At 36.1% G+C, this 21,862-nt stretch overlaps 1 protein-coding gene across 1 annotated transcript; it reads left to right on the top strand.

Moving 5' to 3' along the window:
* Window positions 1–591: 591 nt before the first annotated feature.
* On the top strand, window positions 592–21,717 carry LOC18095239 (U3 small nucleolar RNA-associated protein 20). The gene is made up of 31 exons (XM_024589072.2): window positions 592–808; window positions 945–1,067; window positions 1,262–1,419; window positions 2,225–2,269; window positions 3,286–3,364; window positions 3,464–3,543; window positions 3,766–3,872; window positions 4,798–4,980; window positions 6,709–6,912; window positions 7,031–7,247; window positions 7,343–7,417; window positions 7,509–7,858; window positions 8,980–9,166; window positions 9,293–9,545; window positions 9,625–9,961; window positions 10,474–10,648; window positions 10,764–10,904; window positions 11,012–11,273; window positions 11,386–11,844; window positions 12,259–12,722; window positions 13,222–13,346; window positions 13,429–13,610; window positions 13,708–14,085; window positions 14,565–14,690; window positions 15,169–15,234; window positions 15,315–17,173; window positions 17,275–17,596; window positions 18,320–18,877; window positions 19,076–19,600; window positions 19,755–19,920; window positions 20,968–21,717. The coding sequence occupies exons 1-31, from the start codon at window positions 734–736 to the stop codon at window positions 21,228–21,230; spliced, it is 8,544 nt and encodes a 2,847-aa protein (XP_024444840.2). The 5' UTR covers window positions 592–733; the 3' UTR covers window positions 21,231–21,717.
* Window positions 21,718–21,862: the final 145 nt, after the last annotated feature.

Genomic DNA, 21,862 nt, shown 5'->3' with positions numbered 1-21,862 from the left:
TGTTTTTTTTTTATCTGAAAGGTTATTTTAGCAATTCTTATGTACAAAAAAATGCATAAAAAATCTGTAACCCAAATGAGTTTTTAAAAGATATTTGTGTTCTTATAAAAATACAAAAATACCCCAGCTTTTTTTTAGAGGGGTAAAATAGAAAACATTGTGAATTCACTGTGCACATCCTCCATTTTTCCCACGTGTTTTAATTTTTTTAATATAATTATATTTGAAGAGTGAAAAAAGGAAATTAAATGGCTATAGGCACAACCATTGTGTCTACCGAGACAATCACTTTTTGTAAAAGGTTGGATTTTAAAATTTGAAAATGATAAAAACCTCTTTCAAATGTAAGAAAACATTACGTAAATCTTATTTTATATTTATATTTATAGTACTCTTAATTACTATTAAGAAACATAAATTTAGAAAGAGAATAAAAAGTGGACACGATTATAAAATTACTATTTCTGTTTCTCTAACCAGTCCAGCCCAGACAATTAACCCAGACCAATATTAAGACCAAGCCTAAGCCCATGAGAAAGCCCATCAAAACAAAATATAAATACTCCAAATTATTTATATATTTTCAATCTAACCGCTGATGCTTAACTGTTTTACACTTCTTTCTTAAACCCTAACAACTAAATTGGCAAAACCCTGATACCTCTGCAACAATTCACAGGGCAGACAGTCTCACCACGCAAATTTGACCCGTTCACAGGCAGGCAGTCTCACCATGGCGACGCCGTCTCATGCTCGGGCGGTTAAGTCGCTCAACAAATCCCCGGGTCTCCATGGCCGCCGTTTTGTTGTAAGGCTTTCGCTCTCTCTCCCCACAACGCACGATCTCAATAATTTTTTTTTTACTTAGTTTCTTCATCTTTTCGGTTCTTAATGTGATTTATTCCTTTTGTCTTGATTTTGTTTTTAAATTTTTGTTGTTGCAGTTCAAGACATTCTCACAGAGAATTGAAGAAATTGAAATTGATGTTTATTCAAGTCTTAATAAAATTAAGTCTGCCCCATCAGAGGGGTCCACTTTTATGCGGGACTGCCTTATCGAATTTAGGGTATGCGACCCGACCTTGTGTTTGCTAGTTTCTTTTTATGTTTTTTTTTTTTAAATTTTTATTTCGGAAGTTTGCTTTTAGAAAGATGAGTGCGGTGAGTGGGGAGCTGTGTAATTAGTGGAATTATGATTTTTGTTTTGAAACATTCGTATAGAGAAGCAATTCTACTTATAGTTCGTGTCATCACAATTCAGGAATTAAATACAGCAGAAGATTTCATCTCATTTTACGAGGAGATGATGCCCTTTGTGCAAACATTACCTTTGGTGATATTACACAAAGAAACCATTTTTTCGCAACTTCTTTCTAGATTACAAGTGAAAGCACGACTATCAGTTGAAGCGATTCTCAGGTATAATGCAAACCTGTTTTATTGAATTGTTATATGTTTTTTCATATATAAAAAGCCTAATTGAAGTTTGTAAATGCTATCAAGGAAAACAAAATGCTTTCAGATTTTTTTTATGAATTTTACCGTGGGTATTAGATTCTGCCTTTTGGTTGTGGTGTAATTTATCTCAAGGAAGAAAATGCTATCAAATGCGTGCTAAGTTTTTTTACTTGGAAATATAGTAATGTTTATTTACTATCTTCCGCATGGGGATTACTGGTGAATTAGTACTAAGGCATTGTCAACGGGTCCGGTTATTATTGCTGAGAGATGTAGGTTGTATGTAGGTGGTGTTATATTGGGGTGTATCTGTAGATAGTAATTGTAAAATCCAAAATATGCGGGAATAATGCTTACCGACTTTTACTCAAGTCTTACCTAGCTGGTCATTTCCTGCTAAGTTTTTGATATAAATGTGTGTTTGTAGTCAAAGATACCCACTCTGTAACAGGAAGGAAATTAGCTCATTTGTTGTTGTTCAAAAGAATGGCCTATGTCTTTTCAGAAACAGAAGATGATCAATTATGGAGTGGGTCAAACAAGCTTTCTCAGCTTCTCAATTATGGTTGTTCCACATTCCATGCTGTTGTTTAAAATGATTATTTAATCATGCGACCTGCCATTAAATCTTTGAGTAATTTGGAAACCAGTTCCATGGAGAAAAGAACTGTCCAAATTCTGATTTTATTTTTATTTCTTTTAACTTTGACCTTCTTTTCTTCTGCTTTATGCAGTCTGAAATAAAATAATCCTTTTTTATGTACAGGTTGATTGCAGCTTTATGTAGAGATCTTCCTGATGACTTTGTCTCGTGAGTTCCTGCCCTTTATTTCTATCTGTCTTTTATTTCCTGTCTTCGATAATCAGAATTAGGCTTCACATATTATGAAACATACCAACCCTTGCAACCAAAAGAAAAGAAAAGAAAAGAAACTGGTGAAAAGATGGTCTAATGTTGTACATTTATGAAGGATGCCAAAGCAATTGAACAATACAAACTTAGGTGATGAATTTTCCACCCATCTCTCTTGCACAAGAAACAACAAAAATGCCTTTATTGTGATGCAGTGTTGAGAATGAAGAGGTGCACTATGCATTGGGTAGACGAGGCAAAGGATAAAGTTGGTTATCATGCACTAAGATTTTTGTTAGGTGGAATATCTTATTAGAGAGGAGTGATTGTCTTTTTTATTTTCTTTTGTGTGTTTGTGTTGGGTGGGGGGGGGGGGGTTAGCATTAAAAGATGTATTAAAATCATATATCTATGTCTTCTGCCTTTTGCTCTCCTTTTCCACTACATTTAAAGTCTCTTGTTCTTTCCTCGGGTCAGTATGTATTTTACACTTTGAAGTTAGGTCTTACTTTTTGTATTTTCATTTAATAGTTTCCTATATGCTTTAGTTGTGAAAACATCTAGCACTCTTTAATTGATTATCTGTAACCAAAATTATGTTGCAGCGTTACTTGATTTGTATATTTTTGGCTATGACGGTACAAGTTGATTCATCTCTAGTTCTCAGTCCCTTCTTAAACTTTTATCTCTAAGCTCTCTTAGCTTTCTCCCCTCTCTAGTTTTCTACCTTTTTGGGTATTTGGATAGCCAAAGAAGGCTTTAACTCTTGGACTGCACTTTGATCATGGCCACATATTATACTAATTTTTTTCCTTGTTTGAGTGGAATAGAGCTTTAGATTGCTAAATAGATCCCCATTTAATTTTGATTGTTTGTTTTGCCTTAGTGGACACCCACTGTTTTCCATCTTTATAAATTGTTTAGTCATGTCTGTTGTATAATTTGTTACATGTGCATATTTTTTGTCTGCCTAGCTTTCTACCGAGGATTGTTGATTCATTGGTGTCTCTCCTCAAAAGTGGTGCTGATAGGGAGCCAGATATCATCGAGCAGGTCTAGCCTTGGTTTCTTTGTAGTTAATTCGCGAGTTCCATTTTTATAAGACTATCTAGCTTGATATTTATCCCTAAACATTTGATCTTTGTTTTGCAGATTTTCGTGGCATGGTCATATATTCTGATGTATTTGCAAAAATCTCTTTTGGAAAACAATAGGCTTGTAGATGTGCTCAAGTGAGTACCATTTTTGCTATTTTGATTTGTTCTGGTAAATGAAGAGCTTGTAGTTATTTTGCAGGAATTTTTGTTGTTCTGTTGGGCAGATAAAAAACCAATCTTATTGTGAGGAACTTTTGATGCCGAGCATTGACAAATTCCAGGAAACTAGACTGGAGATTTTAAGTGTATTTCTTGTGCGAGTGTGTTTCTTATATGTTTAACCTTATTTTTTGGTAGGCTAACAGTAAAATTAAGATATTACCCTAAGGAGTATGTCCAAGAATTTATGGCAGCAACAACATCATTATTGCTGAGAAATGCTTCTGAGGGGCAGCTTAGGAAAGGTATACCCTACTGTAATTTATTGAACCAGTCCCTTGCATGATCAATCTGTTTCTATTTTGCAATCTTAATGAAAAAGGATAAGAAAATCCCTGTCTTACATGTTTATAAGCAAAGTGTGATTCTCCTGTTTACACATGATGCATTACTGAATTCATTTTTCCATTTTGTTCAAGTAATTTTTTATTTTTCACTGAACAAATTGTTCTCTGGCAGATTGTCTGCTTTATATCTTTTGTCACAAACTCAATTAAAGCCTAAAATCCTAGTTCAAGACCAACTACTGTGTAAACTTGTGGAATCTTGGCTGATCTTTTATCATTTTGCAAAATAACAAATCTATGGGCTGAGAACGCCAAATACTGCTTTCCTATTGCCATTTGGACTTTGGACAATTATGGATGGGCACTGATTATACTTAGAAGCTCAATAAGGAATGAATTGTATATTTATCAGTAGATCAATCTACTTGGGACATGGTGCGATAACTTAATTTTTTGGATAAAAAGTTTTTATTGCATGATTTTCTGACGTGGTTATGGAGGGTATGTGGTAGAGAAGGATGTTTCTGTGCTCTTTCTCATCATCTTTGTAATTTTCTTGTTCTTCCTTTGATCAAAACTTGGTTTAGGTAAAGGCTGCGTATAAATGTATTTGTGTTTATGATTTAAAAAGATTGTTGTTTATTTTTGTTTTTTGAGGACAACTATTGTTTTTTTGTATCTTTATTTTTCTTAACTCTTTTAAAATCTTATTCCTTGTTTAAAAGGAATTGGAAAAAAAAGAAGTAATTGCATTCTGTTTTTAGGTTCCAGCTCATTAGTTATGAGTAAATGAACTCAAATTCTTGGCCTGGTGGTTCTTTGGATTCTCTTGTGTTGAATTTGAGTTCCTATTAAACTTAATGATGTGAATATCCATTTACAGGTATTGCAAAGGTCATTCTTGAGGTTGTCAAGAAACCATTACCTGTGAAAAATTATGGAGCCAGCGCTTTGCTTTATTTTGTTATGAGAGGAACCATGTCAAGGCCTTATTCAAGACCGGATCGGGTACTGCAGCAGTTGACAAGCAAAAAAATATTCAGCATTGGTGATGAGTGTGATCAAGGCAAGTTCTTACACTAAGACATGGTCTGATATTGATCATTTATGGCTCTATTTCTTACCATTTTATTGCCTTCTTTCTAAACCACTAAGATATAAATTTGAAGTTCTTTGATTTCAAGTTTGTAAAGGTGCGAGAGAAAATAATTTTTCCCCCCTAATTGAAATTTATAAGCCATCTTGCACATCATTCGTGGAAATCTTGCTTCAATTACCAGCTGATTTGTGTTTTGAGAAAATCAGTCCAGATATCAAAGAGTTATGCTCTATGGTTTATTAAATTACATCACACATGAAATTTTTTCTCCTGAAGAATTTGACATTACAGTTATTCTTTTCATGTGGTTTCATTCTTGTATGCTTCCCACGTAGTTAAATAGCACCAAATGTCTCTGTGCACCTCTAGAAATGTCTCTGCGCACCTCTAGAAATGTCTCTGCCTCACATTTACTGAGACACAAGAAAAAGCATACTCTGAGGTTAGATGTTACGTGTTTGAATTTGTTCCATCGTGTGCGTGGTGTGCATGTTTATGTATACACAATCTCAGATAGGGGTGAGGATGGTTCAAGGGGCTAGGACTTGTGAGAAAATATTAATGTTTTTTCTACGATGACAGAAGTCATATTCAGATATCCTCCAAAGTATTCTTCAAAACTCGATGGAGAATCAGATATCCTTAAGGAAAATAAACCAAAACAAAGAAAAAGAATAAAGGAGCTCAATGCTTCTGAATATCAGTTAAGGTTAAGGAAACACCCATAAAAGCACCTGAAGCATGGCACTTCAGGGGAGAAGGAAACCTATCCTATCCCATAACAATTGTCTGGTAGTGTTCTGGTTCCTGAAAGCTCCAGCATTTCTCTCTAATTAAGTACACCAAATGACAACTTTGGTGGTGCAAAACCATAATCTTTTAACTCTTCCCTCCTCCCAAAACCCACAAACAACAAAAAGTCCAATAATCAATTTACCCATTCATTGATGATAATTTTTTTGGGCACCACTGTCCAGATGAAGGCTTGACTTTGGTGCGAACCTTGACTGTGAAATAAAGATTACTTTAGGAATGTCAAAATGGGAATAACATTGGTTCCTTCAGACAGTGATCTGAGGCAATACTAACAATCAATTAACCCGTTCATTTACATCCAAGCCTAAAGAAAAAGGACAATTAATTTGGTTTATTTTATTTTTATTTTTTTTATATCAGAGCTATATTCTGTAGTAAACTAGTTTTCAGTTTTCTTGTAGGGATCAAAATAATATTGGATTTACAAGAGCAGGATTACACATTTAATTAAAACCATAAGATTGATTTAAAGGTGCTACTTATGATGGTCATCTTTTTGACTTCTCATCTTTTGATCCAAAGTAGCACAAGTCAGCTGCCTCCAAGAGAAAAAAAATTGAAGCACAAGGTTCTGATGGATTTAGCTGTATGAAGATTGGTTGAAATTCTAAGATACACCCTGATATCTAAACTTTTCATTTAGTGGTAATTCTGACCTGCAATGCATATTCTTCTTCCCTTAATTAATTTTTCTGTGGTAGTTTGATGCTTTGATATTTCTTCATTTTAATGGATGATCTCCTAAACTGGTGGTGCTTTCTTGTGCTCCCACAAATTTTCCTTTGTCTCAATGTCACTGATGGGGAATGGAGAAAGACAGCAATGGGAATTATTATTTGACTATTTAGGAACTTTAATTGTCCCCATTTCAATTTGCAGGTTCTAAAACTGTTGATGAAGTTCTAACTACAACCCTTCAACGTTTATGTGAGGAGCTAGAACCAAAGGAATTAGATTTTTTGTGGAATAGCCTATATCAGAAAATAGACTACTATGCAATCAATGATCACTTGCCATATCTAAGTCGCTTTTTGTCACTGCTTATATCAAGCGCCCAAATTAATGATGGCCACAAAGTTTCTGGTAAGTGATAATTTTGGTAAAGGTTATCGATTCCTTATTTGACCCACTAAGTTGTTATATGCACTTGTTTTCATATAACTCTTGCATTGTGATCTTAAACTGCCTTGATGTTGAACAGATTACCAACCTATGCTTGAATGTGTGAAAAACCTTTTTGAGAGGTTTATCATTCCTTATGTTGCTTTGAAGGGAGAAAACCATTTCTCTGAAGTTATTGATAAGGTTCTACAATTATTGCTATGCACTCTTGATGGGCTCAAGAGTTCCAATGATATGGCTACCATCTCGCATTGTTTGTTGCAATGGGCTCCTGCATTCAAGTTGAGGAATTCAAGGTATTGTCTGTCATGAAATAGTTTAATTTTTTGTGTCATCCATATAGTCCCTGTGTTCGTTTTCTACTGGCTTATGTTTGGGCTTGGGTTTTCAGCATTTTGACCTTTTTAAGTGAGCTAATGAAGAGAGACCCGTGCATACTATATGAATTCAGAGCTAATATCTTGAGGTAAGATTCATATTTACAGTTGATTTTGGGATGCCCCCAGTGGTCTGTAGTTCGAATGCATAGTCTCTGACATTTTCTATTGGGTTTTCAGTGCGATGAATGATTTAATAGAAACTTCACAGAAAGAGATTGTATTTCTGCTTTTGACTTTCTGTGAGAAACTGCAAATGGATCCTCTTAGATCCATCTTTTTAGATGGTTCACCTGAAGGACGATATTCAAGGATTACTGGTTTTCTGCAACAGACAGTGCGCTTCTGGCTGGCTGTGATTGATAATATCGTTAATGGAAATGGCTCATTTACTCCAATTGAAAGGGGCGAGTTGACTCTGCTGTGGCAAGTTGTCTGCTGCTATCCTTACATGATGGACCTTCAAGAAATGCCATCCTTGTTAATGGATCTGATAGATGCACTTGATCGGCTTTTTATAATTGAGGCTGGTAAAACTCTTATCTCTATGTTTTAAGCTTAATGAACTTTTAAGTTCCTGCCATGCTTTGCTACATTTGTTTTCAAGAATGGGTTGTATATGTTATACTTGCATTCTATTGAGCCTGACCTTCGTTTGAGTCCTGCACTGAGAGTTTCTTTTTATGTTATTGATCAAATGTCAAAAGTGTGTTTGGTGTGATATTTCTTGTTATTTATGAATACATTATTTTCCTGATTGAGTTTGTAGCTTAGTATTATGAAAAACCTTTTCTCTTTGTTACAAATGGCATTTACTACTCTAAAGATCAAAGGAAGCTGTTTTAATATCATAGTCCTAAATACACATTTTTGACTGCTGGATAAAGCATGTTATCTTTTATCCAAAGGAGGTAATGTAGTAGGCAATATCGTGAAGTTATAAAATATTTTGAAATAAAACTATTAAATGTGATCTCAAAAGTTATCATTGTTGTTGAGCATACAGATCCAACAAGTTTAGGCAGCTAGGCAGCCACAGAGAATCCCTTGCTTCAGTGTCTGTTTTTGCTACAAATTCTGCTTCATGCATGTTTTATCAATCTGTACTGCCCAATCATACAAGAAAGGTATAATTATGCATGACCCTACGTAAGTTAAGACATGAGCTCTAAGGAATCAAATTCATGCTGGTTAGCGGGAGAGACAGTGGAACTGTTAATATCCAGCTGTTTCTTGATTCTTAAAGATAGCAAATTGCTTTTCAGCGTGCATTTTTATCCATTTTCAGCCAGGAAATTGAAGCTAGAATGAGATATGGTTTAAGTTTATGAAATATCATTGCACAATTTGGGGATGTGGTCACAACTTGCAAACTGCAAACTCACATGCTTAAAAAGTGTTGTTTCAGAAGTATCTTTGTGATTCTTTGCCCAATTACTCCTCAAACTGCCTTTCCAAGCTTACACCGCCATACCAAAGACACCTTATAAGTATAAAAAGTTAACTGAGAAGGTGTAGCCTCGTGAAGAGCATTAAATGGAGGTGGTTGTTAAAATGTTGTAACTAATTGGCATAATATGCTTGTCAGCTTGTTTCATCATGTAGATTTTCTTTTGCTTGAATCTAGGTTATTTATATTCTTTTCTTTCAGAAAATATTGCAGGTTTTCCTAAACATACTTGGCAAAGCTTAATTGGTGCTTCTTTAAGTTCCTATTACAAATGCGGTAAAAAGTTTGAGCTTGAAGAAACAAGCAAAGTTCTGTGTCTTGCAAAAACATACAAGTCATCCTCGCAAGTATTGTCTGCTGTTGCTGATTATTTGGACCATGTGCATGGGTAGGTTGATTTGTTTGATATTTGTTTTTCTTTTCTTAAGTCACCGTTCTACTTGGATCTTGAATACCTATTGTTTGTTTGAAAACTGTGCACTTCTATAACATTTTGCTATCATTAATATTTTAGGTCAACACTGGAAGCAGACACCAGCCATAAAATATATCATCCCGAGTTTGAAGGGAAGAAGGCTGTGGATGCATTTGATGTATTTGCTGATAATTTGTGCAATCCTGACAAGGGGATTCGCGTTCCGACTCTAAGAATTTTGTGTCACTATGAACCTCAAGGTTGTCAAATGTCAGCTATAGACCAGCCACCTGAGAAGAAAATGAAAACAGAATTTTCTGAGACATGCCCCGAGGATAGTCAGAGCATTGATGTATGTATATCTAAGGTCTTGCCACTCATTATTTGACTCCCTACTCTAATTCTCTGGCAACTGCTGTTTGAACTTACAGGTTCTTCAACTTCTTCTCTCGATCGAGGCAACTACACTTTCAATATCTACCAGCAGGAAAGTTGTCCTATTGATCTCTAGAATACAGATGGGGCTTTCTGCTGGAAGAATAGCTGAGGCTTATATACCCATTTTGTTGAGTGGGATGATTGGCATCTTCCATAACCGTTTTAGTTATCAATGTGCTTCGGCATCTGAATGCCTTGCAGTTCTAATTGGCAAGCATGTTGCCCTTGCATGGGACAAATTTGTTTGTTATCTTGAACATTGCCAATCTGTATTTCATATGTTTCATGATAAACCTGGAGGAAGTGCTGAATTGTCTGACCAGTCCAGTGGTATGTGATATGATTTTCTCTTTTATGCTTATTTATAAAAGCTTTTTCCCCCTGTTTATTAATCCTTATTTTCCCTTTAAGAAAACACTTGTCCTCAAGGGGAAAATCCAGTGGTAAGTAATGTATTTTGTAGCCCAAAATTGTGTTATCCCAAGGCCCATGGGTCTCCCAGTGAACCAAAAAGGAATTGTATTGATAGATGTTTATCTTAACTCCTGTGTCATACGATGCCCTTGGTTAGGGCTTTCAACTTGTCAATGGTGCAGGTTTTTCCCTTTTCTATTGTGAGTTTCTTTTCAGTTGTCAGAACAGGATATGCTGGTTCTTTTATAGCTCATATGTTTCTGGGTAATACCCCTGGTGTATTTTATCCTTGATTTACCTAATAAAATGGAAAAATAGAAAGTTGTTTTACAATGATAAGACAGGTGATTATTGAGCCTAGTCCTCTTGCTAATTTTGTAGCTATGTTATCACTCTGAAAATCTGATAATTCTCTTGCTTGTTCTCAGACTTGGCTGAGTGTTCATTTGTCACTCCTGTATCTGATAGCACACCATGTGCCACTGTTCTATCTTCATTGCTTCAAACTCTGCAAAAAATTCCCTCTGTTGCTGAATCTCGTTCTCGACAAATAATACCTTTGTTCTTGAAGTTTTTGGGCTACAACAATAATGATCTTGCTAGGTAGGCACATTTTCTTGTCGTTCTCTTGTGTAGGGAGGATCACTGTTTTTGGTTTGGATGACAAATTGCAAACTTTACAACATGATTGTGTCTACATGTGAATTTGCAAGTGCAGTGTGGGATTATTCAATCCAGTTACTTGCAAAGGTAAGGAGTGGAAGGGCATCCTCAAAGAATGGTTAAACTTGCTGAAACTTATGAGGAACTCTAAGGCCTTCTACCAAAATCAGTTTGTAAAAGATGTTCTGCAAACAAGGTTGGTGCAGTTCTAGGGGATACTTTGTTGTTATACTTGCCTTTTCCTTTTCTTTTTTAATATTGGTTGTTTGAGTTCTTCAAAAACTGCTTGGTTGTTTTTACCAGGCTCATTGATGAAGATGATGTTCATATACAAACGAGTGTCCTAGATTGCCTCTTAACCTGGAAAGATGATTTCTTGCTCCAATATGAGCAACATTTGAGAAACTTGATCAGTTCAAACCATTTAAGAGAAGAACTAATAACATGGAGTTTAAGCAGAGAATCTGCAGTCATTGAAGAGGGCCACAGAGCCAATCTTGTGCCTCTTGTTATTCTCCTCCTGATGCCAAAAGTGCGAAAACTGAAGATGCTTGCCTCTCGAAAGGTATGTCCTATTTCAAGAGCTTCCACATTGATCTAGCAACTTTATGGCATCTGTCTGATTTTGAATGCGGTCTCTTATATCATTGAATGTTGCATATCTTCTCTTTATGCAGCACACAAGTATAAATCAACGAAAGGTGGTTCTTCGGTTCATAGCTCAACTCGATGTTGGCGAGTTAACTCTTTTCTTTGTGTCATTATTAAAGCCCTTGCATATTTTACCGGAGGGAGTTGATAGTGCTGCAATTTTTTTTTGGAATTTATGCAAGAGTTCTGTGGATGAATTTCAAACCTCTAATATCTTGAAGCATTTCACCATGGAAAAAATAATGGCCCTTTCTTGGAAGCAGAGGACTGGCTTTCTGCATGTTGTGGAAGATATTCTTGGAGTTTTTGATGAATCACGCACCAGACCTTTTCTGGATCTATTAATGGGATGTGTGGTTCGGTTATTGGGAAGCTGCACTGCAAGTCTTGATGCTGTGAAGGATGCATCTTCTGTAGTCGAAGATAATACTAGTGACAACCAGAAATTGCATGAGAACAACAATGCGATATTAAATCAAGTAGCGGTAATGTTTAAATGTCCTGATTATAGTGAATTCTTGCTGTTTATGTCAAGATTTTAGTTAATTTTGGTTTGTACATGCCTGCTTGTCTTGTTTTTTCACACTAAATGAAAACAGCTGACTGATAGTAAATTATGCACTCACAATTAAGAAAGCTGGAGAAGTGATCCTTTTTATTCATCATTTACTTATTGATTGCAAAATGGTACCCTGATCTTCCCTTCTCACTCTCCCTTCCATTCTAGATGTTACAACTTGCCTTGCTGTGATTACCGTCATTGTACATTTTCTTGGCACAAACTCACCAAAAAGCTAATTCCATGTCATTAGAAGATCACAATAGTTCTTTTTTATTTTTAGCATTCAGTTGTCTTTCAATGTATGGTCGTTTATGATTAAAATTTTTCCCATGCGCAGAGAAGCACAGCTGTGAAGCAGTTTAAGGATATGCGGTCTTTATGCCTAAGAATTGTTTCCCTTGTTTTGAACAAGTATGATGATCATGATTTTGGCGATGAATTCTGGGAATTGTTCTTCAAATCAGTGAAACCTTTAATTGACAGTTTCAAGCAGGAGGGTTCTAGTAGTGAGAAACCAAGTTCATTGTTTTCATGCTTTTTGGCGATGAGTAGAAGTTCCCATCTTGTACCATTTCTGTTTAGAGAAAAGAATCTTGCTCCTAATATTTTTTCAATATTAACTATCCCAACAGCTTCCGAGGCTATTATATCTTGTGTTCTAAAGTTCATTGAGAATCTGTTGAATCTTGAAGATGATTTGGATGATGAAGACAATGCTGCACAAAAACTTCTACTTCTGAACCTTGATGAACTCATCAACAGCTTGCACCATCTCTTTCAAAGTGATAAAGCAACCAAGAGGTATTAATTATGCACTTTAAATAATTTGCATGTATTTGACTATTTTCCCATTCAGGAAGAAATATACGAGAAACTCAAATTAATGGTTAGTTTTGCTTGCCTTGCATTCCGTATTCTTTCATAAAGGATGCTTCCATGCAGCTTAAGTTAAATACATTTTCCAGAACTACTCTGTTCTGCAAGTATTGAGAAACAGCAATGATTAATGATTTGTTTTTTTTGTGTGCACGCGCATGCATAAGTCAATGTGAGATTCACTTTATCATGAAGATAATTCTCAAATAAAATATTTTTCTTTTTGGAATCGGTGTGTTTACCAAGTAATGCTATTTGTTGCCACCTTTGTTGATCTTGTTGTGATACATTAATTTCTAGCTTCATGGTCTTTCTATTTGAAAATGGAATGGTGTCATTTTCAGAATGTGTTTGTTTTCTTTCATTTGTGGATCAGTAATAAGATATGCTAGTTAAGTGCCCCTCTTTGTCCTCCATTGGCTAGATATCCGGGAGAGATTCAAATTAGAATTTTCAAATTCCTATCGAAGTATATAAAGGATCAATTGCCAGCAAGGCAGCTTGTGGATATCTTGCTTTCATCATTAGCAATGAGATATAAAGATTCAGGTGAGAGTATTCCCTAAGTTTAAGTATTGATTCTATTTAACTTCTACCTGGATATTTTATATTATACAAATGGTCATTGCAGATGTTTGCATTGAATATTTGCAAGTAGTTCGGGACATCATTCCAGTAGTAGGAAGTGAGAGTGGTTCAAAAATTCTTAAAGCAGTCTCTCCACTCCTTACTTCTGTTGGACTTGATGTGCGGTTGCCTATTTGTGATCTTCTTGATGCTCTTGCTAAAAGTGATCCTTCTTTCCTCTTTGTGGTAATAATTGTCTTCTGAGTACTTTTCATGCGGTTATCACTGTTAGAGGAACTTCTGCTTTCTGTGTTTGAACTCTGATTATATTGACTTAATGCAGGCAAAGCTTCTCCATGAATTGAATGCAACCTCTGCCACTGAGATGGGTGGCCTTGATTATGATACAGTTTTCAAAGCTTATGAAAAAGTTGGTGTTGGTTTATTCTATACTATCCCAGTAGATCAAGCATTAGTTATTTTGTCGCATTGTGTGTATGATATGTCATCAGTTGACATAACTTTAAGGCACTGCGCTTATAGTTCATTGCTCTCATTTGTTGAATTTTCCTCTGCAATTCTTTGTGGAGAAGATCAAAATCAACCAGTGATAACAAACTGTGAAGGTTGTTGGACAAGGGCATCTATTCAGCGCACAATAAATAAGTTTCTTTTGAAATATATGGGCAATGCAATGAAGGCAAGAAGTTCAGTTAGAAAGGTATGATAAGACTTTCAGCCTGGTTGTGTGAATTGGATTCATTTTAACCTGTGCTTTATAATAGAATTTATGTGAACTTATTGGCTCAGCTAGTGGAAAGCAGATCTCCCGTAGAACTATCGAAGCATGGAATTTCATTATCATGTTACTTATTTCATTATTTCAACTGTTCCTTTTTAAATTCTCTTTCTTCCATAAAAAGGTCCTGTTCAAAAATATCATTTTTTTAGGAGAATTGACTATATACTATGTCCAGTGACCACCGCTTAACTTGTATATATTTCTAACTTTCCCCTTCATAAAAGTTGGTATTTGAATCCAAAGATCATTGTGCAGAAATGTAGGCTGGGAATAGGCAGATCATAGAAAATTGAAAACCCATTCTGTCTTTTCAAGGGAAAAATGGAAAGGTGGACTTACAGGATAGAGTGAGATTTTTTTTGTATTGTCATGATTGTTGTACTGAATTGGCATCTCAGGAATGGATTGAATTGTTGCGAGATATGGTGTTGAAACTTCCAAAGGTGGCGAAGTTTAGTTCATTCAAAGCTCTGTGCTCTGAAGATGCTGAAGTAGATTTTTTCAATAATATTATTCACTTACAGGTAAATTCTTTTCCCTTATAGGTTGTATACGAGTTACATTTATTAAATGTGACATCATTTTTATCTTTTAATATGTCCGTATGTGTTATAAACTGGCATTTATTTTGAACGTCTTTTTCAATACCCAGTTCATGCTTTCAGAAAATGGTGCATGGAGAAATGTTTTATTACTGTAGTTTCTTTTCTTATATTTAATGCGATGAGAAATGTGTTAATTACTATAGCTGTTCTTACCTGTACCAGATTTTTTAATAGTATTGGGTAATGAAATCACTTTTACACGAGAGCGTAGAGAATTTCTGTGCCTAAAGTCATTTCTCTGTTTCTTCATGAGAGTTACGAGCCTTACAATTTCTTCATTATTGCAGAAGCACATGAGAGCAAGGGCTCTGTTGTGTTTTAAAACTGTCCGTGTCTAAAGTCATTTCTTTGTTTCTTCATGAGAGTCAAGAGCCTTACAATTTCTTCATTATTGCAGAAGCGCATGATAGCAAGGGCTCTGTTGCGTTTTAAAACTGTTATCAGTGAAAGTACCGCATCAGAGGTAATTATCTTAATTGCTTATGTTATACTTAAAATATTTCTCCATGTTACTTAATCTCAGTGTACTTCTTTATCTTCCAGGACATCTTAAATAAAATATTTGTCCCTCTTTTCTTCAATATGTTGCTTGAAGAACAAGGAGGAAAAGGAGAGCATATCAAATCTGCATGTTTGGAAGCTCTTGCCTCAATTTCTGCTCTCATGGAATGGAAGTCATATTATAACTTATTGACTAGGTGCTTTCAAGAAATGAATGTGCATCTAGACAAGCAGAAGATTTTGTTGCGCCTAATTTGCTCTATCTTGGACCAGTTTCATTTTTCACAAATTTGTTCAAGCCAAGAAGTCAAAGACCCTCCTGACAGTAGTTTAGCTGACACCTCTGATAGTTGTTCTATGGCTGTATCGCGCAAATGTGTTGGTGGTACTTCTTCAGCTATGGTACACAAAAACGGTACTTCTGTTGGGCTTTCTGAAATACTGGCATGCCTCCATAAAACTGTGCTCCCGAAGATACAAAAATTACTGGACTCTGATTCTGACAAGGTCAATGCGAACATTAGCGTGGCAGCACTAAAAGTTCTAAAGTTGCTTCCGGGGGACACAATCGATTCACAACTTCCAAGTATCATTCATCGCATCGCAAACCAATTAAAAAGTCGGATGGAAAGCATTCGCGATGAAGCTAGGCTTGCTTTGTCCGCTTGTTTAAAAGAACTTGGGCTGGAATATTTGCAGTTCATAGTCAGGGTTCTACGAGCTACCTTGAAGAGAGGATATGAACTCCATGTATTGGGATACAGTCTCAACTTTATCTTGTCAAAGTTTCTATCAGGTCCTGTCTGTGGGAAGTTGGATTATTGTTTGCAAGATCTTCTTTCTGCTGTAGAGAATGACATTCTTGGAGATGTTGCTGAAGAGAAAGAGGTGGAAAAGCTTGCTTCCAAAATGAAAGAAACTAGGAAGCAAAAGTCATTTGAAACCTTGAAAATGATTGCACAAAACATAACATTCAAAACCCACGCTTTAAAACTTCTTTCACCTGTCACAACTCACATGCTGAAGCATCTGACACCAAAGGTGAAACCTAGATTGGAAAGTATGCTAAATCACATAGCGGCTGGCATTGAGCATAATCCATCAGCTGATCAGACTGACCTATTCATTTTCATATATGGCCTCATTGAAGATTGGATCAAAGAAGAAAATGGTTCTTTCAAGAATTCTTCCAGTGCAGTAGCAAAATTACACAGTAGAGGTGATGTGAGTCAGAAAACAGTTTCTTCAGGCCGAGTTGTTGGCACTAAATCAGTGTGCTCACATCTTATTGCTCTGTTTGCTCTTCGATTATTCCAAAACCGTATAAAGAGAGTGAAATTGGATAAAAATGCTGAGCAGCTTTTATCAATGCTGGATCCATTCGTTGAACTGCTAGGCAATTGCTTGAGTTCTAATTATGAAGATATTTTATCCGCTTCCCTTACATGCCTTACTCCACTGGTAAGACTGCCGTTGCCATCCCTTACATCCCAGGCTGATAGAATAAAGGTGACATTGTTGGATATTGCCCAAAGTTCTGTAAACAGTAGCAGTCCTTTGATGCAATCATGCCTACGATTGTTAATTGCACTTCTGTGGAGTACTAATGTTACCCTTTCCTCGGAACAATTGCATCTGCTAATTGAATTTCCACTTTTCGTTGATCTGGAAAGGAATCCTTCTTTCATCGCCCTCTCACTCCTAAAAGCAATTGTGAATCGGAAGCTAGTTGTTCCCCAGATGTATGATTTGGCTATTCGAGTTGCAGAACTGATGGTCACAAGCCAAGTGGAGTCGATTCGTAAGAAATGCAGTCAGGTCCTGTTGAAATTCCTACTTCATTACCGTCTTTCAAAGAAAAACTTGCAACAACATTTAGATTTTCTGCTCAATAATTTAAGGCATGTGTCTCTCAGATTCAAATTTTACCTCGTGTTCTACATCTATCTATTTATATGTATCTATCTATATTTTTCAAAGAATGACGTGGCTATTATTGCAGCTATGAGCATTCAACTGGAAGAGAAGCTGCACTTGAAATGCTTCATGCAATAATTATCAAATGTGGAAAAATCAATATCGAAGAATTCAATTCTCAAGAAGGATCTCAGAAGAAGTTTTTGGAGAAACATGGACAATCTTTATTTATACATTTGGTCCAGTGCTTGGCGAATGATAGTGATAATAAAGTTCGGTTGATGACCGGTGCAGTTATAAAGCTTCTCATTCGACATATAAGCTCAGATGGATTTAATTCCATTATGGACTTCATTCTATCTTGGTACATGGATGAGAAGCAGAACCTGCAAAGTCTCGGTGCTCAGGTAAATTTTTATGGATTTTTTTTTCCTGTTGCAAATACATGAAAGTTACCTGATGCAGTCTATGAAAGAAGTATTTTGGTCCCACCATTAATAATGTAATTTCATTGATTTAGGATTTATATGTCGTGTAAAACATACTTGTTTTTGGGTCATGTAATACACAATGTCAGGGTTATATTTTCTTAGGATTTATTTCCTATTTTGATTTGAAATCTTTGGGGTTTTGACATGCTTTGTTTGAGCACACATGTTATGTATTTTGTGGAGACCATTAATTGATGAACAAAAATATCATCAATTCAAATTATTATGTTCTTTTGCATTTGAAGAACCCTAGTTTCTCTTGGAGTAGAAGTGCTTCTTGTGAATATCAAGGGTTTTGCCTAGTGGATTCTAATTTTTTTATCCTACTTATCCTTCTCTCCCTCTGGTTCTACATCATAGATTGTGTGATCATGCCTTGTTTTTCACTAAACCTGCATGCGCTGAAGGCAAAAATGATACTCTAGGAAAATGGGAGGGATGTTGCCCCTGCAAATGCTGTTTTCTCCTTCAAATTTCGTGCTCTCTGGTTATATTATTTTAACTGATCATAATGAGTGAGGTTATACTGTTTATAACAGGTTTAGATTCTTGGTTCAAGTGTGTTCCATTTTCTTCAGTATTTTTCTTTGTCTCAGCATGTTCCATTTTCTAATGGGTTCCAAATTTTTTTCGGTACAGACCATGGGGTTACCTGTTGAGATTTGTTTAGACATGAAGGAAGAAGTTGAACGCATGAAGGAAGAAGTGAAGGGCATGAAGGAAGAAGTAGAGGACATGTCAGATAAAATTGGGGTCTTGACTAGAAAAGCTGAGGCCATGAAGAAGGAAATTGAGGACAAGTCTAAAAGAATTGAGGGCATGAAGGAAGAAGTTAAGGGCATGGAGGAAGAAGTTGAGGTTCTGGCTAAAAAAGACAAGGTTATGAAGGAAGACATTGAGGATAAGAAGAAAAATGTTAAGGACAAGTCTGCAAAAATTGAGGGCATAGAAAGAAAAATTGAGGCCACAAAGAAAAAAATTGAGGTTTTGAAAAAAAGCTTGGATAAGTACATTCATAGTGCATTGCCAGTGAGCAAAAAAATCTTGCAGTCTGCTGTAAAAGTTGTTGCTAGTGAGCCTCTACTAGATCATTCTGATGCAGCCATTCCTTTGTGGAAAGAGGCGTATTACTCACTGGTTATGCTAGAGAAGATTCTAAATTGTTTCCATGATCTATGCTTTGAAAGGGACCTTGAGGTATGGAAAAACAAATTCCTCTATTGAGTTGCTTTAGTTGTTTGATCTTTTAGTTTCCATTATTATAGGTTTTTGGTAATGCTGGTAGTGTTTTGCTTCTTTTAAAGCTACTGGGCAATGCTGGTGGTTTTTCCTCTCTATAATTTGCTAACTTCTGTTTCTGGGGTGTATGGGGTTGTGCCCACTACTTATTTCCAGGATATATGGGAAGCAATATGTGAGTTGCTCTTGCATCCTCACACATGGTTGCGCAACGTTTCAAGTCGTCTTGTTGCTTTTTACTTTGCCAGTGCAAACAAGGCCATCAAGCAAGACCATGAGAAGTCATTGGGAATGTTTTTCCTTATGAGGCCAAGTAGAGTGTTTATGATAGCTGTCTCCCTCTGCTGCCAGCTGGAAACAGAAGTTATTGATGATGCCATGAGCAACCTGATCACAAATAATCTTGCCACTGCAAGTTTTGCGACACATATTTTGATGGGAAGAATGGAATGTGTTGATCCTTGTAAATTGTGGTCTGCCCTTGACCAACATGAACAAGGGCAATTTCTTGAGGCTTTCCAGCTGCTTGATACAAGAAAAGGAAGAGGCATGCTTTTACATGTGATCTCTGGTGTACGTCGCCATGACAATGTGAATCAGTCTGATAATCTTCAGTATTTTCTAGTCTCTAACTTGCTTAAAAAAATGGGAGATATTGCTCTTCTAAAGGATGCTATTCAGGTTGGTCCAGGGAAAAGTTCTATTTGAATTTCTAAGCTTGATTTGGATGCTTCTGATATTTGCACCTGCTTGAAATTTCTTTTCTGATTTTAGAGATTTCTTTTTTGCTTTTCTGCCCCTCAAGTAATTGTTTTGAATGTCTAATATTCCACAGATGGAAACTGTCTTCAATTGTTTTAAAGAGTTTGTGGCTCATTTCTCAAAGGAAGAAAAAGAGTTTGCAGCTCACATCAATCAGGATGACTGCCAACATTATGCATTTGACATGCTGCTGCCCTTATATAAAGTTTGCGAAGGATTTGCTGGAAAAGTTGTCCCAGGTTAGTTTGATATTTCACTTTCTGTTAGCATTTTCTGAGAGCAGAGGTGAATAATGCTGTTGTAGTATTCCCTTAATTGCTGAGAAAAATCTTTAGGTCTAATTTAATCTAGTTTTAGAAAATCATATAAATGTCTTCCAAAAGTCACACGATTCTCCATTTAAGTCAATGTATGATGCTGGTTATTTATCTTCTTATGGTTCTTTATTGGGTATTTATTATCTTGTATTTTATTTTATTTTTAAAAACTGACGTGCATTTCATGCTTGTAGCCAAACTTCCATATCCAAGAAGAGTAACCACTGTTACAGAATTGTTTTCATTATTATCTTTTCCAGTTTTTGTTTGAACCTGAAGTCAAAGTATGAACATGAAACCTTCCTAGTTTTATGACATGTTTGAAGGCCATCTCAAAATTTCTTTGTTCATGTGTTGGATTGTCTATTTTCTCAGCTGTGTACTTTGCACCATAAAGCTGTATTCAGGTTATATTTGGTTGATTGCTAAGCAGTCAGTTTCCATCATTATCGTGGAAATAACTGCAAAAGAAATTATCCTGCTGTTTTGAACTCTATGGCAAATGTATTCTTTTGTTCATAAATTTTTATTATGCCTTTGGGGAATGGGGACTGATATTTTCTCAATTTTTGTTTCTTCTAGAGCCTTCTTTTTAAGGTAGAAAAGCTATAATTGGAAAGTACAACTGTGTTGGAAAGAATATCCATATTTTTAGAAATAATCTAACAAATACTTTGAAATGAAAAAAATTATGGTCTCTCCAAACACTCTTCATATCACCATTGGTGAGATCTATCTGCTGCGGGTATCAATCATTAAGATGTCCGTTTCACCAACAGTGGTGGGTTGTCTGAACTTATCTAACAAGAGAATAATTTTGGTTGTGTTTCTTTAAATTATAACAATGTGGTGTATTTGCTTGAACTTATATTCAACTGTGTTGAAATTTCTTTTTTCCTGACTGCCTCGTTTGTATTTCATGATACTTGTCATGGAGATTTGATAAGAATTGGCTGGCCTGTCTTCCAGATAACTTGAAGCAGTTAGCGCAAGAGGTTTGTGATCGCATACGAAAAGTTATAGGCATGGAGAATTTTGTACAGGTTTATAGCAACATACGAACGAATATCAAGGTAAGGAGGGAAAAGAGGAAGCGGGAGGGAAAAGTCATGGCTGTTACTAACCCTGTGCGGCATGCCAAGAGGAAGCTACAGGTTGCAGCTAAGAATCGTGCCCACAAGAAAAGGAAGATAATGACAATGAAAATGAAAATGGGAAGATGGACGCGTTAAGAACTGAAGCTCATCTTAAATGGCCACAGTTATGGCATTAGATGGATACCTTGCCTGGGTGTGATGTTTTCTCACTCCAGCCTTGCCTTGGCTGGCCCAAGTTTCCCACCGCTCTTATTTCGACCGTAGCAGGGCCGTGGCCGGGTTACCTCATCAACCAGTTTTGCTGTAGACATAGAAGAGAGCATAAGGCATCGGAATGGGGAGATTCTTGACATGATGCTTGGACGGAGTTTTGTGGTTTCTGTCCAGGCTGCAGCAGCTTTGTGATCCTCTAGGTGCTACCTGAAATATTCAATCACTGTAATAAATCTCAATTCGAAAACCTGGCTTTTCCTGGTTCAAAGGTATATGTATAACTCTTAAAGGTAACCTGGAGCTACCGCGTGTCCTATACTTTAGGGTGTGTGCCTCTCGAAAGGGTCTCTGAGTCATTGTAAGGATCACAACAGAAGAAATGAAAGATTCTAAAACTAAGGTTTGAGAAGATTGTAAGATTCATGGGGTTCCAGCTGGCAGGATGCTATTTTGCTTTTTTCTTATTTGCCGTTTGGAACTGCACATCGTTTCTTTAAATTTTGATTTTTCTTTGTTTTAATTTTTTTGGATCTGATGATAAAAATATTTTTAAA

The sequence above is a fragment of the Populus trichocarpa genome, chromosome 1, assembly GCF_000002775.5.
Source record: "Populus trichocarpa isolate Nisqually-1 chromosome 1, P.trichocarpa_v4.1, whole genome shotgun sequence".
Taxonomy (NCBI): domain Eukaryota; kingdom Viridiplantae; phylum Streptophyta; class Magnoliopsida; order Malpighiales; family Salicaceae; genus Populus; species Populus trichocarpa.
The sequence above is the reverse complement of the archived record's forward strand: the minus strand, read 5'-3'. Positions and strand labels throughout refer to the sequence as shown.

Excerpts from the sequence above, each read along its gene's own strand:
- LOC18095239 (XM_024589072.2), top strand. The coding sequence starts at position 734 with ATGGCGACGCCGTCTCATGCTCGGGCGGTTAAGTCGCTCAACAAATCC. Across the intron at positions 11,274-11,385 it reads AGATGCTTGCCTCTCGAAAG|CACACAAGTATAAATCAACG; the intron begins GTATGTCCTATT and ends CTCTTTATGCAG. Across the intron at positions 15,235-15,314 it reads GTGAAAGTACCGCATCAGAG|GACATCTTAAATAAAATATT; the intron begins GTAATTATCTTA and ends TTTATCTTCCAG.